Source organism: Zingiber officinale, chromosome 6B (genome assembly GCF_018446385.1).
Source record: "Zingiber officinale cultivar Zhangliang chromosome 6B, Zo_v1.1, whole genome shotgun sequence".
NCBI classification, from domain to species: Eukaryota; Viridiplantae; Streptophyta; class Magnoliopsida; order Zingiberales; family Zingiberaceae; genus Zingiber; species Zingiber officinale.
In genome coordinates this window covers 27,411,782-27,429,430 of record NC_055996.1, presented here as the reverse complement: position 1 = coordinate 27,429,430, position 17,649 = coordinate 27,411,782, and the positions used below count along the sequence as shown (strand labels likewise).

The 17,649-nt window shown below is 36.9% G+C and overlaps 2 protein-coding genes across 2 annotated transcripts in view; both read left to right on the top strand.

Annotated features, from left to right (window-relative positions):
* LOC121990871 overlaps positions 1–14,014 on the top strand; it is a 24,385-nt gene extending 10,371 nt beyond the window's left edge. Inside the window, exons 2-3 of the mRNA XM_042544927.1 lie at positions 12,682–12,950; positions 13,617–14,014. Coding sequence (XP_042400861.1) covers positions 12,682–12,950; positions 13,617–13,824 — 477 coding nt within the window. The 3' untranslated portion in view covers positions 13,825–14,014. The remainder of the gene's footprint in view (positions 1–12,681; positions 12,951–13,616) is intronic.
* On the top strand, positions 13,832–17,649 carry LOC121990870. The gene is made up of 3 exons (XM_042544926.1): positions 13,832–13,846; positions 16,317–16,585; positions 17,252–17,649. Exons 1-3 carry the CDS (start codon positions 13,832–13,834, stop codon positions 17,457–17,459), a joined length of 492 nt encoding a protein of 163 aa, XP_042400860.1. The 3' UTR covers positions 17,460–17,649.

The following is a 17,649-nucleotide window of genomic DNA, read 5'->3' as shown; positions in this document are numbered from 1 at the left end:
ACCCTTGGATATATCAAGGGCATTTTATTGTGTGTGCATGATTGTATTATAAAATACAGCAGGAGCTGTATTTAGTTTTATTAGGATTTTAATTTTTGATCTAGATACATGTACATTCCTTCGAGGAATATAAGATCGAAAAATGTAAAATTCTATTTATGTCGCGGATCGAATCTTGAAAGGCGTGGAACCTTTTGAGGACCAGAGGCGCAGCGGAACAAGGAGCAAGATGGATGTGACAACTAGACCTGGTGGCGGTTGCCAAAGATGGCAGCAGCTAGGGTTGGCGACACACGAAGGACAACAATAGATAAAAGCCATAATAGATGAAAATTAGTTTTTCTATTTATTGTTTTTATGCTGTGCTGTGTGTGCTTGTTAGTATGCATGTTATGTAGGCTAGCATAGTCAAAATTCCTCACTTTAAATAACTAAGTGGGAGAGAGATTTATTTTTTAAATAAATTCCACAATCTCCATTATTGGTTTATAAGTGATGCAACAAGCTTGCGCGTTGGCTCTGAGTGCCTTCCTCCATATCGGATGAGCTTGTTTGCGGATCACTAGATTAAACTTCCATTTTGGATGACTATAGGAAGTTAATTAAGAGCGTGTGATCTTCCCCATCGGAAGGGGCACAATCTTATTAATGGACTTAGTGTCAAGTAATGGTATACACTTAGGCACGTCTAATAGTATCCACCCCATCGTAGTCACTGCTATTATTTGTGTGACCGAAGAAAACCAACTATTAATTTGTCAAATAAATAGGGTGACAAGATAATAAAATTAAAAACTCCTCTTACAAATGTTTGATTTTGTATACGTCCACACTATCGTGGCATACAAAATTCACGGTGTTTGAGGTAATTTTATTTTGTCATAAATATTTATTGACAAGATAATTAATGGGTAAAACCCTCCTCTTACAAATGTTTGATTTTGTATACGTCCACACTATCGTGGCATACAAAATTCAACGGTGTTTGAGGTAATTTTATTTTGTCATAAAGATTTATTGACAAGATAATTAATGGGTAAAACCCTCCTCTTACAAATGTTTAAATTTTGTATACGTCCACACTATCGTGGCATGCAAAATTCACGGTGTTTGAGGTGTTGGTGAATTTAAATAATATTGTTTGAGGAATCAATGTTATTTTAAATTCAAAAAGTTTTGACCAAATATTTCATCAAAGACAGATCAACTATTAATTTTATTCGTCATAAAGTAAAGTTGACGAGATAATAAAATTAATGCATAAAATCTCCTCTTTGATTTTGTATACGTCCACACTATCGTGGCATACAAAATTCATGGGGATTTTAAAGAATTGATCTTGACCAAATATTTTTGTGATTCTTAGGATTTAAAATGTTTGTCAATCCCCGAGTTGTTATACTATAGAAAAGACTTAGTAGTCCCAATTGTAATGATTGGAAATAGGACTTGGACATTAAGGTAGACTGTCTTCTTAGAACTAAGAACAATATAGGTGTATTTAATTCATTAGTTGAAACATGTTTAGTGGTGTTATCTACCAGAACCTGGAGTGTAGATACAGATGTCATTAATCATGTCCGCAATTCATTGCAGGGTTCAGGAAACCCGACAACTAAATGAAAATAAAAACACCATCCACATGGGCACTACTGTAAAAGTGGCAGCTGTTGCAGTGGGAGATGTTTATCCTTTGATAAGAATAAAACATGGATTTTGAGTAATTGTCTTTACGTACCAAGTTTAGAAAGAACTAGTTTTCAGTTTCTAAACTATTCTTGATATTCTGCCTCTTTTAAAAGGAGGGAAGTTATCTGTTCTGGTACGTTGGTTGATAATTTATAAATCTAATAACTCTCACGATGCAACAAATAGAATTTAGTAACACATCTTCTAACTTTAAGAGAAAGCAACCTTCGGAAATGAACCAATTATATCTTTGGCATCTAAGGCTAGGTTATATTAATTTGAGTAGGATTCATTGGTAGCTGATGAACTTTTGGGTTCATTGGTAGTGGAAATCTTTCCAACCTGCGAGTCTTACTTAGAAGGAAAAATAACCGAGAAGCTTTTAAGTATAAGGGGTATGGAGCCAAAGATACATTGGAATTAGTTCATTCTGATTTGTGCGATCTTATGACTATCCAGACAAGAGGTAGTATCGAATATTTCGTCTATTTTATAGACAACTATTCAAGATACAAATACATTTACTTAATGTGCCGCAAGACTAAGTGATTTGATTAGTTCAAAGAGTACAAGGCTGATGCGGAGAAACGTTAAAGTAAAAGTATCAAGTCACTATGGTAAGATCGTAGTGGCAAGTACCTCTTGGGACGATTTAGGAGTCACTTATCAAAAGTAGGAATTTAATCCCAACTAACTGCACCTGGTACACCCCAACAGAATGGTGTAGTAGAAAGAAGGTATAGGACTCTTATGGAAATAATTAGATTAATGATGAGTTATTCATAAAATTACCAAGATCGTTTTAAGGATATACTCTGAAAAAGAAAGTGAACATAGTACCTTCCAAAGTCAGAACTCTCTACTCATATAGAATTGCTGAATAGGCGTAAGCCTATTTTGAAGTATATTCGGATTCGGGTAGTCCAACACATATGCTGAAGAGAGACAATGATAAGTTGGATAGGAATTCACTTGTTTATGGGTTATCCTAGAGAAACGAAAGTAGGTTTATAGTCTTAAAAATCAGAAGGTCATTGTTAGCATCAATTACTGATTTTTAGAAGAGGACTATATAATGAACCATAAGCCCATAAGTAAATTTGTTCTTAATAAAAGACACGTCTAATCTAGTACAATTGTACAAGATGAAATATCACAAGAAACTGTAACACGTATCACAATTGATACACAATTATAGACAGTGCATCATCGTAGTGGGAGGGTTGTCAAACAACCTAAAAGATTCATGTTTTGGAAAAATCTTTGGACTTGATCCCAAATGAACATGAGCCTGATCCCGGACATATGATGAAGCACTCCAAGATAAAGATGCAACATCTTGGCAAAGAGAAATGAATACAGAATTAGAATATATGTATTCTAATAAAATCTGGAAGCTTGTAGAACCACCAGATGGTGTAAAAGCCATTGGGTGAAAATAGGTCTAAAATAGGAAAAGATGGATAGATAGAAAGGTGGAAACTTTCAAAGCAAGGCTTGATGAAAAAGGAAACTTTTTCACTGGTAGCCATGCTTAAGTCTATCCAGATTCTTTTATCTATTTGGCAAGTGGATGTCAAGACAACATTCCTTAATGGAAGTCTTGAAGAAAGCATCCATATAAAGCAACCAGAAGGGATCATTGCAAAGGGCAAAGAGCATCTTGTGTGAGCTCAATCAGTCTATGGACTGAGGCAAAGCTTTAAGGTCTTGGAACATCCGGTTTATCAAAGTAATCCAGACCTATGGATTTATTTAGTAACCGGATAAGTCTTGTATATACAAAAAGTGTGATGGAAACGTGGTGGTATTTCTTGTACTATACGTAGATAACATTTTTGGTAGTTGGAAACAATATCAAAGTGTTGTCAGAAGTAAGGGTATGGTTGTCCAAACAATTCGATATGAAGGACTTGGGAGAATGTATATATTCTTGGGATCAAAGTAATAAGGGATTGCAAAAAAAGAATATTTTACTTATCCCAAGCTTCATATATCGAAAAAATCCTTGCTCGTTTTAAGCATGCAAAACTCCAAGAAAGGTTTCTTACCTTTTTAGGATGGAGTAACTTTATCTAAATAGATGTCTCCGTAGACATCAAAGTAGATAGAGGAAATGAAGGCAGTTCTTTATGCTTCGGCTGTCGGAAGCCTAATGTATGCTATACACGAGATCAGAAATCTGTTTTGCCAAGGGCATAGTTAGCAGATATCAAAGTAACCCTGGACTGCAATAAAGCATATATTGAAGTACCTTAGAGGCACTAGAGATTATATGCTAGCTTACAAGGCAGTTAATTTGGTCCCTGTGAGTTGCACAGATTTTGACTTCTAATCGGATAGGGACAATAGTAAGTCAACCTCGGGGTTTTGTGTTTACTTTAGGAGGTAAAGTCATAACTATGGAAGAGTGATAAGCATAGGTGTTTTTCTGGACTCCACCATAGAAGCTTAGTATATGACAAACCTCTGAGGTAGTCATAAAAGCTGAATGACTTAATAACCTCAAGATAGACTTAGATATGATTTCTGGTTTGTCCAAAGATTATTACAATTTATTGTAATAATAGTGGTGCAGTAGCAAACTCGAAGAAACCATGAGTCTATAAGGCAAGTAAACACAATAGAGCGCAAGTACCACCCAATACGAGAAATCGTATAAACAAGGAGAAATTGTTGCTGCCTAGATTGCATCAGATGATGACCTATAGATCTTTTCACTAAGGCCCTTAAGGCAAGAGCTTTTGATGGACATGTTGAAGGGTTGAGATTCAGATGTATGATAGTAGATATGGCAGCTTAGTCTTTTAGTATAAGTGGGAGATTGTTAGGATGTATACTAAAAGCCTAGTTTTTGGTATAAACATTTATCTAGAAATAAAAATCACATTGGTCAAATGTCTACATTTATGATAAATGTAGTTGTTCAATTAATTTATATTGTAGATAACATGGTGTGTCGTGTCACACACAGAGGATCATGTTATCAGTACCTTATAAATTATAAACAGTAGCTCACGATCAAAATGGAAAGGAACAAACCATTGGAAGGTCGTAGTGTAATTAGGTATTAGTTTATCTTAACTATATAATTACACTAGTACACTTAGAGTGTATTGAGTAGGACCATTAGATGTCGTTTCTTTTATACTAACTTTATAAAGGAACAAAGACCTCAGTTATTATGGAAGTGTGTGCTCTTAATCCTAATATAATAACAAACACATATATTTGATATTTATTTCTTTAATTTATCAATGGGTGAGATTTAGTTCGATAAATCAATAAGCCCGATAAGTTGGGAAATGATATCACTTATAGTGTGTGTTTTTGATTATAGAAGGAAACTGTGTCCTAGTAATCTAGGTTGAGAATGTCCCCAAGAGGAGCTCATAAGGATTGTCATGTTAAACCCTGCAGGTGGACTTAGTCCGACATGACGATAAGGTTGAGTGATACTACTCTTGGACTAAGATATTAATTAAATGAGTTGTCAGTAACTCACTTAATTAGTGGACATTCAACATCTTAAACACAGGGAGACTAACACACTCATAATAAGAAGGAGCCCAAAATGTAATTTGGGATTGGTGCGGTAGTTCAATAATAGTTCTCTAGTGGAATGAATTATTATTGATAAAATTAAGTTGTGTGTTCAGGGCGAACATGGGATGCTTAATTTTATCGGGAGACCAAAACCAATTCCTCCTCTCGGTCCCTATCGTAGCCTCTTGTATATAGAGATTTATACCCACCACATACCCACTTTCTTACCCATCCAATGGGGCCGGCCAAGCTAGCTTGGAACCCAAGCTAGGGCCGACCAAGACCAAATGGATGAGCCAAGTTGGTGGCCGACCAAAGCTTGGGTCCCAAGCTTAGGTGGCCGACCACTAAAATATTAAAAAAGATTTTTATTAAAATTATTTCTTATGTGGATATCATTGAGAGTTTAAAAATTAAAAATTTCCTTTTATAGCTTTCTACAAAAGATTAAGAGAAGAGATTAATCTCTTTCCTTATTTGTAGATTAAAAGGATGGTTTTAATTTTTGTCAAAAACTTTTCTTATTTGTAAATCATCTACATGTTTAAAAGAGAGTTTAAAATTTGAAATCTTTCCTTATTTGTTGATTAAAAGGTGGATTTTAAATTTTAAGAAAACTTTCCTTTTTAACCATGTTCATGATTTAAAAGAGAGTTTAAAAATTAAATATTCTCTTTTATAAGTTTCTACAAGAGATTAAGAAAAGATTTGATACCTTTCCTTATTTGTAGATTAAAAGAGATTTTAATTTTTAGAGATAACTTTCTTTTTATCCACATGTTTAAAAGAAAGATTTTAATTTATAAAATTTCCTTTTTAACCAATCATGAAGGGATGAAAATTATTGGAGAAATTTTTTAAATTTCTGGAGACAAATTAGGAAGTTTTAATTAATTAAAACTCTCCTTGTTTGTAGCTTTAATATGGCCGACCATTATAATTGATGAGAAGAAAATTGTTTTTAATTAAATAAATTTTCCTTTTCAATGGCAAAAGAATTAAGGAAGTTTTTATTAAATTTTCCTTATTTGCCAAGACCAAGGATTATAAAAGAAGGGGTAGAGGAGGCTTCATGGCTAACGACTCTATTCTATTTTCTCCCTCTTTTTCTTCCTTGGTTTGGCCGACCCTTCTCCTTTTCTCTCTTCCTCTTGTGTGGCCAAAATCCTTTATCTCTTGGAGCTTGGAGGAGGTGGCCGGATCTAGCTTGAGGAAGAAGGAGAGAAAGCTTGCATCCCTTGGAGCTTGGTTGGTGAAAAAAGTTCTTCATCCTTTAGAAGATATGCTTGGCCGAAACTTGAAGAAAGGTAGAAGAAGGTGCCTTGGTGGTTCTCATCTCGGAAGATCATTGCCCACATAATGTCCGAGGTTAGAAGAGGAATACGGTAGAAGATCAAGAGGTCATTAAAAGTTCACAAAGAAAGGTATAACTAGTAATTATTTTCCGCATCATACTAGTTTTATTTCTTTGTAAAAATACCAAACACAAGAGGCATGTGATTCTAGGTTTCGAATTAGTTTTCGATGTTGTGTTTTTTTATTTTCTTTTCGAACTTGTGCTTCGATTGTTCTTTTTGGTTAACCTAAAGTTATTTAAGGAAATTAAATATTAGCCTTCCTTAAAAGGCTTTGTCTAGGCGGTGGTGGTTGCTCCCATATCCAAGAAGGCCATGTGCCTCGCCATGCAGTCCTGGAAGCTAATTTTGGAAATTAATATTTAATGAAATTAATAACCTAGGTGATTTGGATCAAACGTGTTAAGTTCCGCAGGAGATCCAAGTCTAAACCTAAAAGAACAAATAAGTTAAACTTAGGATCAAACGTGTAAAGTTCCGCAGGCGATCCAAGTTTAATTTAAAAGAACACATGGTAGCTATGAAAATGTTCAGACCTTTGTACAAAATTTTTGTACAGTGGAACCGTTAGGCTTTCCGAGTAGCAACCAACAAGGCCGTCTCATCTTCCTGCATTTTTAGGTTATACAATTTATTAAGCAACAAGTCACGTTTACTTACTTTTATGTCAGAGGTTCCCTCATAGAGTTCGATCAGCTTCTCCCAAAGCTCTTTTGCGATGGAGAATGGTCCAACTCTGTTGAGTTCCTCCTTGGTCAGTCCGCATTGGAGGGTGCAGGTTGCTCTGGCATCAGCTTCCACCTTCTTGATTATAGACGGTTCCCATTTTTCGCAAGGTGTTGGCTTGCCGTCTTCGTCGGATGGCAGTTGTAGTCCGGTCTTGATTATCATCCACGTGTCGAATTGTGTCTTGAGGAAGGTTTCCATTCACCCCTTCCAATATCTGAAGTCTTCTCCGGAAAAAAGTGGGGGGCGAACGGTGCTGAAACCTTCTTGTTGGGCCATTTAAAATCTTGAATGACAAAAACAATAAAACCAGTTCTAAGACTGGGTCTTGGATTAGTAGTGCGAGAGAAAGAAGGGAAAACGAGCTCGAGTGGTATTGTACCAACCTCGAGCAAAACCGATTCGATAAAACAATTAGAATGTAGCTATTAAGCTAATTCTAATTTGACTTCGAAAAATCTGAAAATACCACGAAATTTTTTTTTTGAATAGTGGTTGCACTGATTTAAAACGACCCCGCTCTGATACCAATTGTTGGATTGAGAAGCGCTAGAGGGGGGGGGGGGTGAATAGCGCTCGTGGCTTTCATTGATTCGAATTCGTAAAATTATCGAGTTATAAAGCAGCGGAAATAAAAATGCACAAACACGCAAAAGACACGAGAGGTTACTTCGTTCGGAGCCTATTTCGACTCCTACTCGAAGGGCCGTGGTCGTTGACTGCTTTCGGTGGGCAACAACTATAAGTTCAAAAATACTACAGATTAAGTACAACAAACAGAAGTTAAAGTATACCGACAACACTTAAAAATAGCGAATTCGGAGCTCCGGGTTGTCGGGATGTTGCTACAGCACTTCGGGGTCGTTGAGTTTGTAGCTTGTCGTAAGAGAGTCGCTTAGGAGCAGTTGTTATGAGATGTTGGTTGAGTGCTGCTTATAAACGGTGTTCAAGGTGCCTTGAAAGCCATCCAAGGCGCCCCTAGGATGGCCGAGTCGCCCGCGTGGATCAAGCCTGAACTGGTCGTGACTTATCCCTTCAAGGCACCTTCTGTGCTCTCCAAGGCGCCTTCAAAGTCCGGTCCAAGGTGCCTCCGGTCTGGACCAAGGTGCCTGTAACACCCCAAATTTCATGATTTGGAGTCCTAAAAGATCTTATTAAAATCTAGAAATGCTTTGGAAAAATTCTAGAGATTTTTAGGAATTTATAGAGTATTTTTATGCAATTTTTGGAGTTCGGTTCGTATTTTTACCAAGAGGAAGAAGTTAAAAAAAAAAAGAAGGAAATAAAATTGTTGAAGTTGGGTTTTGAACCCTAAACCTCGGGCTTGACCCGTGTCTTAACCGAAGTCAGCCAACCAACTGAGCTAAGTAAGTTTTGTTTAATATATGGAACAAATGGTATTTAAAGAATAGTTGAGAACATTTAAAATAAATTAAATATAAAGGGCGAGCTGAGGAATCGAAGCCCGGACCTTGGGTTCGGTTAAAAGCCGGCTGACCAAGTGGGCTAGCAGTCGGTGCTGAGTAAATATGCAGAGAAATATATTTAAGTTATAAGTAGAAACGAAGGAAGAAATAGGAGTCGGCCGAGTTTCGAACCCACAACCTCGGCCAAACCGAAGCTTTAAACGGAGCGAGCTAACCAACTGTCCCAGGATTAATTCGTGAACAAATTTATAGAGAAATAGTCTTAAGCCATAAACTGTAGGTTATAAAAGAGGGATAAGTTAGGGATTAATTATCCCGTGACCGAAACCTTTCTCTCCTCCTCCCTTCTGCGCGCGACGGCGTTTCGGCTCGAGGAAGACGAAGCCGACGGAGCTAGGGCTCGACTCCGGCGGTCGACCAAGGCAAGGCTCCGTGGGTTCTTCACGTATTCGAGCTCCCCTCGGCGAGGAGAGCGCGTGGACAGAGGAGTTGTCGGGATTTCGAGCTCGCCAAAAGCCCTAGAAGCCTCCTTCTCGGTTGTAAGTCCAGGAAACCCAAGGTAAGTTGCTACTCACCTGTGGTAAGAGGAATTCCGACTTCGTTTCGATATTTCCTTGTTTGTTCGAGTTTTGCCGTGAAGTTTTCTTTGGTTTTGTTTGCTGCCGTGAGGTTAAAGGAAGAAAGAAAAGATTTATTAAGTTTAAGCAAGTGAGTTGATCCCTTCAAGCTTTGAAAATGGCATTGCAGGTTTTAAGATAGATTTTTCTATGGTTACCTGGATGAGTATGCTCTGTTCATGTAGAGTTTCATAGTTTCGTATCAATGTATTCTTGAATTTGAAGCATGAAGGACAGATTTGGATTTAGGTTTGTTCCTTGTTAAGATATTAGAGATTATTAGAATGGATCTAAGAATTTGATTTCTTCTGTGCAAATCTGTTGAAGCATGTTAAAGATTTCTGAAACCTTACAAGAGCTTAACTAGTGATGATGATGACGGTACTGGAATTTCATTCGTTGAGGGTATGGATTAGTTTTAATTGATATGATTCATGTGTGCAGAAATTAGATACAAGTGTTATTGCTAGGGTTTTGGAGTTTTCCTTAACTTTTGGAAGATGCTGAATTGGTTATTGTTGCATTCTGGATTCTTGTGATAACTTTGATTTTGGTTTATTAGACTGATTTGGAAAGTGATCAATTCTAGTGTTGGTATGTTTACACAGCTTTGAAGTTCATGTTAGAGGATGTTTAAGTATGAATTGTTTAGAGATAAAGAGATGTAGTGCCAGAAGAGGCTCCAGTGATAGTGATAATGGGGACTTGGATAAAAGGACTTGTAAGGAAAGAGTGCAGATTGGAAGTCATAACAGACATGATACTAGAGAGCACCGGCATGGAAATCATGAAAAAGAGAATATAAAGGGGGATTAAATTGTTAATGCTTTACTTCCTTGTATGATGTCTAAGATCTATATATAAAAGATGTTACCAGATGATCTTGATAAGCTTAGTATGCAGATTTTAGATAAGCTTAGTATGCAGATTTTTGTTAAGCTTTGCATGCAGATTTATGTTAAGCTTTGTATATAGATTTTTGTTTAAACATTTCAGTGTTAGAATTTGTTTAAACATTTCAGTATTGTAAGAGGCATTCTTTTATAAGAAAAATATAAGAAAGATAAAGAAAAGAAAAGAAAAGGCCGAGGCCTTAAGTAGATCCCAAAGTCGAGACTTTAGGGATTTTTGGCACACAAGGTGCTTAAGAAAATGCCGAGGCATTATATAGAAGTATTAAAAGATAACAAGTATTTTACTTTTATCAGTGGCACTGTACTGGACTCTCTGTCCTTGGGCTGGGCTCCCATAGTCGTCCCTAGGTTTAGATAACCTAGTAGTAACGGCTCGGCCGACGGTCGACGGTCGACGACCATAGGGTCGCCAAATGGGCCGCCAAATGGGCCGCCGAATGGGTCGAGTCGTTACAAAAGTAAAAGCACAGTTGCCGGGCCCAAGAAGAAGTTGATTATTATTTTGAAGTATTATAAGTATAAGTTTTTGAACAAGTAAAGCAAGTTTTACATAAGTATAAAGTATTAAAGAATAAGTCTTTAAGCAAGTGAAATAAGATTCAGAAGTTGTTTAGAATTCAGTAAGTTTAGTTCTTTATGCTAGCATGATTGTATAGATTTACTTTACATGTTTAGCCTTTCAGTATGTTTCTTTCACTAGTAGATGAGCATGAGTAGATTTCCTTTTGAGTATTCAGTTTTAGCATGTTTTTACTTATATACATGCATATCGAGATTTTGTGAGTTAGATAGCGCTTACTAAGCAAATTTTGCTTATAGACTACACTTCCTCTTACTGCAGATACAGGAAAGGAAAAGATATAGAAAGGAAGGCGACAAGGAGGTGCGGATGGATGTGTGATGCCAGGACTATGGAAGCCTTGGGACTAGGAAAGAAGTTTTAATTTTAGTTTCCGCATTTTAGTTATTGTAAACATTTGAGTTGTATTTTAAGTTCATGTCATTTGAGATTATTCTGTTTAGATTGCATGTAGGATGGGTTCAGTTTAGTAAGTAGATAATTGTGTGTTTGATACTTATTTAACTGCGTGGTTGATTGATATGTGTTCCAGCCGCTTGTGGCTGAGTATATATTGCATGTATTAATGATCATGGTCACCGGTACAGGGGAGACTCTGTCGAAATTTTTCGGTAGGGTTGCCTAGAGATTTTAATTATACCGGTTAAGTAGAGTTAGTAGATAAGTAACGGTCATCCTTAGAGAGTAGTAGTAGTAAGAAGGGTGGTCGTTACAGTTGGTATCAGAGCAGTTCCCATTCTCCAGCATCACACATCAGCACCATCCTTGCCGTCTTCAAGTAAGAAAGTATTTAATTTTTCTTTTATGCTTTCTTTATTATTGCAGTATAGAGTATATACTTATACGTGCTTTAGTAAGATAGAAGTTCTAGTTTTTGCTATTTCTTATATATAGAGAAATGTTTAGAAGTACTTGCTTGAATAAGTTTAAAGTCAAGAATCAGGATTAAGTAAGGTATATCTAGAAAGTATAGTGAGGAAGAATTTATAGAATTTAGACAAGGTGACCTGGCCAAGTGGTTCAGCCTCAGTCAGTGCAGATCCAAGAGGATCTTAGCTATGAGAGCAGATCTACATAGATAGTGGACAAAGAAGTTAAGAGACTAAGAAACAGAGAAGTGACACTAGGAAGTTAGTTGGAAATGTGAAGACAACATGAGACAGAAATGTCCAAGAATTATTTTAAGTTCGGGGACGAACTTTTTATAAGGGAGGGAGAATTGTAACACCCCAAATTTCATGATTTGGAGTCCTAAAAGATCTTATTAAAATCTAGAAATGCTTTGGAAAAATTCTAGAGATTTTTAGGAATTTATAGAGTATTTTTATGCAATTTTTGGAGTTCGGTTCGTATTTTTACCAAGAGGAAGAAGTTAAAAAAAAAAAGAAGGAAATAAAATTGTTGAAGTTGGGTTTTGAACCCTAAACCTCGGGCTTGACCCGTGTCTTAACCGAAGTCAGCCAACCAACTGAGCTAAGTAAGTTTTGTTTAATATATGGAACAAATGGTATTTAAAGAATAGTTGAGAACATTTAAAATAAATTAAATATAAAGGGCGAGCTGAGGAATCGAAGCCCGGACCTTGGGTTCGGTTAAAAGCCGGCTGACCAAGTGGGCTAGCAGTCGGTGCTGAGTAAATATGCAGAGAAATATATTTAAGTTATAAGTAGAAACGAAGGAAGAAATAGGAGTCGGCCGAGTTTCGAACCCACAACCTCGGCCAAACCGAAGCTTTAAACGGAGCGGGCTAACCAACTGTCCCACGATTAATTCGTGAACAAATTTATAGAGAAATAGTCTTAAGCCATAAACTGTAGGTTATAAAAGAGGGATAAGTTAGGGATTAATTATCCCGTGACCGAAACCTTTCTCTCCTCCTCCCTTCTGCGCGCGACGGCGTTTCGGCTCGAGGAAGACGAAGCCGACGGAGCTAGGGCTCGACTCCGGCGGTCGACCAAGGCAAGGCTCCGTGGGTTCTTCACATATTCGAGCTCCCCTCGGCGAGGAGAGCGCGTGGACAGAGGAGTTGTCGGGATTTCGAGCTCGCCAAAAGCCCTAGAAGCCTCCTTCTCGGTTGTAAGTCCAGGAAACCCAAGGTAAGTTGCTACTCACCTGTGGTAAGAGGAATTCCGACTTCGTTTCGATATTTCCTTGTTTGTTCGAGTTTTGCCGTGAAGTTTTCTTTGGTTTTGTTTGCTGCCGTGAGGTTAAAGGAAGAAAGAAAAGATTTATTAAGTTTAAGCAAGTGAGTTGATCCCTTCAAGCTTTGAAAATGGCATTGCAGGTTTTAAGATAGATTTTTCTATGGTTACCTGGATGAGTATGCTCTGTTCATGTAGAGTTTCATAGTTTCGTATCAATGTATTCTTGAATTTGAAGCATGAAGGACAGATTTGGATTTAGGTTTGTTCCTTGTTAAGATATTAGAGATTATTAGAATGGATCTAAGAATTTGATTTCTTCTGTGCAAATCTGTTGAAGCATGTTAAAGATTTCTGAAACCTTACAAGAGCTTAACTAGTGATGATGATGACGGTACTGGAATTTCATTCGTTGAGGGTATGGATTAGTTTTAATTGATATGATTCATGTGTGCAGAAATTAGATACAAGTGTTATTGCTAGGGTTTTGGAGTTTTCCTTAACTTTTGGAAGATGCTGAATTGGTTATTGTTGCATTCTGGATTCTTGTGATAACTTTGATTTTGGTTTATTAGACTGATTTGGAAAGTGATCAATTCTAGTGTTGGTATGTTTACACAGCTTTGAAGTTCATGTTAGAGGATGTTTAAGTATGAATTGTTTAGAGATAAAGAGATGTAGTGCCAGAAGAGGCTCCAGTGATAGTGATAATGGGGACTTGGATAAAAGGACTTGTAAGGAAAGAGTGCAGATTGGAAGTCATAACAGACATGATACTAGAGAGCACCGGCATGGAAATCATGAAAAAGAGAATATAAAGGGGGATTAAATTGTTAATGCTTTACTTCCTTGTATGATGTCTAAGATCTATATATAAAAGATGTTACCAGATGATCTTGATAAGCTTAGTATGCAGATTTTAGATAAGCTTAGTATGCAGATTTTTGTTAAGCTTTGCATGCAGATTTATGTTAAGCTTTGTATATAGATTTTTGTTTAAACATTTCAGTGTTAGAATTTGTTTAAACATTTCAGTATTGTAAGAGGCATTCTTTTATAAGAAAAATATAAGAAAGATAAAGAAAAGAAAAGAAAAGGCCGAGGCCTTAAGTAGATCCCAAAGTCGAGACTTTAGGGATTTTTGGCACACAAGGTGCTTAAGAAAATGCCGAGGCATTATATAGAAGTATTAAAAGATAACAAGTATTTTACTTTTATCAGTGGCACTGTACTGGACTCTCTGTTCTTGGGCTTTTCTCCCATATTCATCCCTAGGTTTAGATAACCTAGTAGTAACGGCTCGGCCGACGACCATAGGGTCGCCAAATGGGCCGCCAAATGGGCCGCCGAATGGGTCGAGTCGTTACAAAAGTAAAAGCACAGTTGCCGGGCCCAAGAAGAAGTTGATTATTATTTTGAAGTATTATAAGTATAAGTTTTTGAACAAGTAAAGCAAGTTTTACATAAGTATAAAGTATTAAAGAATAAGTCTTTAAGCAAGTGAAATAAGATTCAGAAGGTGTTTAGAATTCAGTAAGTTTAGTTCTTTATGCTAGCATGATTGTATAGATTTACTTTACATGTTTAGCCTTTCAGTATGTTTCTTTCACTAGTAGATGAGCATGAGTAGATTTCCTTTTGAGCATTCAGTTTTAGATTTCAGTATATCCTCATGCATATCGAGATTTTGTGAGTTAGATAGCGCTTACTAAGCAAATTTTGCTTATAGACTACACTTCCTCTTACTGCAGATACAGGAAAGGAAAAGATATAGAAAGGAAGGCGACAAGGAGGTGCGGATGGATGTGTGATGCCAGGACTATGGAAGCCTTGGGACTAGGAAAGAAGTTTTAATTTTAGTTTCCGCATTTTAGTTATTGTAAACATTTGAGTTGTATTTTAAGTTCATGTCATTTGAGATTTATTCTGTTTAGATTGCATGTAGGATGGGTTCAGTTTAGTAAGTAGATAATTGTGTGTTTGATACTTATTTAACTGCGTGGTTGATTGATATGTGTTCCAGCCGCTTGTGGCTGTGTATATTATGTCATGTATTAATGATCATGGTCACCGGTACAGGGGAGACTCTGCCGGAATTTTTTCGGTAGGGTTGCCTAGAGATTTTTAATTATACCGGTTAAGTAGAGTTAGTAGATAAGTAACGGTCATCCTTAGAGAGTAGTAGTAGTAAGAAGGGTGGTCGTTACAGTTGGTATCAGAGCAGTTCCCATTCTCCAGCATCACACATCAGCACCATCCTTGCCGTCTTCAAGTAAGAAAGTATTTAATTTTTCTTTTATGCTTTCTTTATTATTGCAGTATAGAGTATATACTTATACGTGCTTTAGTAAGATAGAAGTTCTAGTTTTTGCTATTTCTTATATATAGAGAAATGTTTAGAAGTACTTGCTTGAATAAGTTTAAAGTCAAGAATCAGGATTAAGTAAGGTATATCTAGAAAGTATAGTGAGGAAGAATTTATAGAATTTAGACAAGGTGACCTGGCCAAGTGGTTCAGCCTCAGTCAGTGCAGATCCAAGAGGATCTTAGCTATGAGAGCAGATCTACATAGATAGTGGACAAAGAAGTTAAGAGACTAAGAAACAGAGAAGTGACACTAGGAAGTTAGTTGGAAATGTGAAGACAACATGAGACAGAAATGTCCAAGAATTATTTTAAGTTCGGGGACGAACTTTTTATAAGGGAGGGAGAATTGTAACACCCCAAATTTCATGATTTGGAGTCCTAAAAGATCTTATTAAAATCTAGAAATGCTTTGGAAAAATTCTAGAGATTTTTAGGAATTTATAGAGTATTTTTATGCAATTTTTGGAGTTCGGTTCGTATTTTTACCAAGAGGAAGAAGTTAAAAAAAAAAAGAAGGAAATAAAATTGTTGAAGTTGGGTTTTGAACCCTAAACCTCGGGCTTGACCCGTGTCTTAACCGAAGTCAGCCAACCAACTGAGCTAAGTAAGTTTTGTTTAATATATGGAACAAATGGTATTTAAAGAATAGTTGAGAACATTTAAAATAAATTAAATATAAAGGGCGAGCTGAGGAATCGAAGCCCGGACCTTGGGTTCGGTTAAAAGCCGGCTGACCAAGTGGGCTAGCAGTCGGTGCTGAGTAAATATGCAGAGAAATATATTTAAGTTATAAGTAGAAACGAAGGAAGAAATAGGAGTCGGCCGAGTTTCGAACCCACAACCTCGGCCAAACCGAAGCTTTAAACGGAGCGGGCTAACCAACTGTCCCACGATTAATTCGTGAACAAATTTATAGAGAAATAGTCTTAAGCCATAAACTGTAGGTTATAAAAGAGGGATAAGTTAGGGATTAATTATCCCGTGACCGAAACCTTTCTCTCCTCCTCCCTTCTGCGCGCGACGGCGTTTCGGCTCGAGGAAGACGAAGCCGACGGAGCTAGGGCTCGACTCCGGCGGTCGACCAAGGCAAGGCTCCGTGGGTTCTTCACATATTCGAGCTCCCCTCGGCGAGGAGAGCGCGTGGACAGAGGAGTTGTCGGGATTTCGAGCTCGCCAAAAGCCCTAGAAGCCTCCTTCTCGGTTGTAAGTCCAGGAAACCCAAGGTAAGTTGCTACTCACCTGTGGTAAGAGGAATTCCGACTTCGTTTCGATATTTCCTTGTTTGTTCGAGTTTTGCCGTGAAGTTTTCTTTGGTTTTGTTTGCTGCCGTGAGGTTAAAGGAAGAAAGAAAAGATTTATTAAGTTTAAGCAAGTGAGTTGATCCCTTCAAGCTTTGAAAATGGCATTGCAGGTTTTAAGATAGATTTTTCTATGGTTACCTGGATGAGTATGCTCTGTTCATGTAGAGTTTCATAGTTTCGTATCAATGTATTCTTGAATTTGAAGCATGAAGGACAGATTTGGATTTAGGTTTGTTCCTTGTTAAGATATTAGAGATTATTAGAATGGATCTAAGAATTTGATTTCTTCTGTGCAAATCTGTTGAAGCATGTTAAAGATTTCTGAAACCTTACAAGAGCTTAACTAGTGATGATGATGACGGTACTGGAATTTCATTCGTTGAGGGTATGGATTAGTTTTAATTGATATGATTCATGTGTGCAGAAATTAGATACAAGTGTTATTGCTAGGGTTTTGGAGTTTTCCTTAACTTTTGGAAGATGCTGAATTGGTTATTGTTGCATTCTGGATTCTTGTGATAACTTTGATTTTGGTTTATTAGACTGATTTGGAAAGTGATCAATTCTAGTGTTGGTATGTTTACACAGCTTTGAAGTTCATGTTAGAGGATGTTTAAGTATGAATTGTTTAGAGATAAAGAGATGTAGTGCCAGAAGAGGCTCCAGTGATAGTGATAATGGGGACTTGGATAAAAGGACTTGTAAGGAAAGAGTGCAGATTGGAAGTCATAACAGACATGATACTAGAGAGCACCGGCATGGAAATCATGAAAAAGAGAATATAAAGGGGGATTAAATTGTTAATGCTTTACTTCCTTGTATGATGTCTAAGATCTATATATAAAAGATGTTACCAGATGATCTTGATAAGCTTAGTATGCAGATTTTAGATAAGCTTAGTATGCAGATTTTTGTTAAGCTTTGCATGCAGATTTATGTTAAGCTTTGTATATAGATTTTTGTTTAAACATTTCAGTGTTAGAATT

Bases quoted from the DNA above. Each gene is read 5' to 3' on its own strand.
- LOC121990870 (XM_042544926.1), top strand. The intron at 16,586-17,251 runs GTAAGTTGCTAC...ATGTTTACACAG, and splicing joins GTAAGTCCAGGAAACCCAAG to CTTTGAAGTTCATGTTAGAG.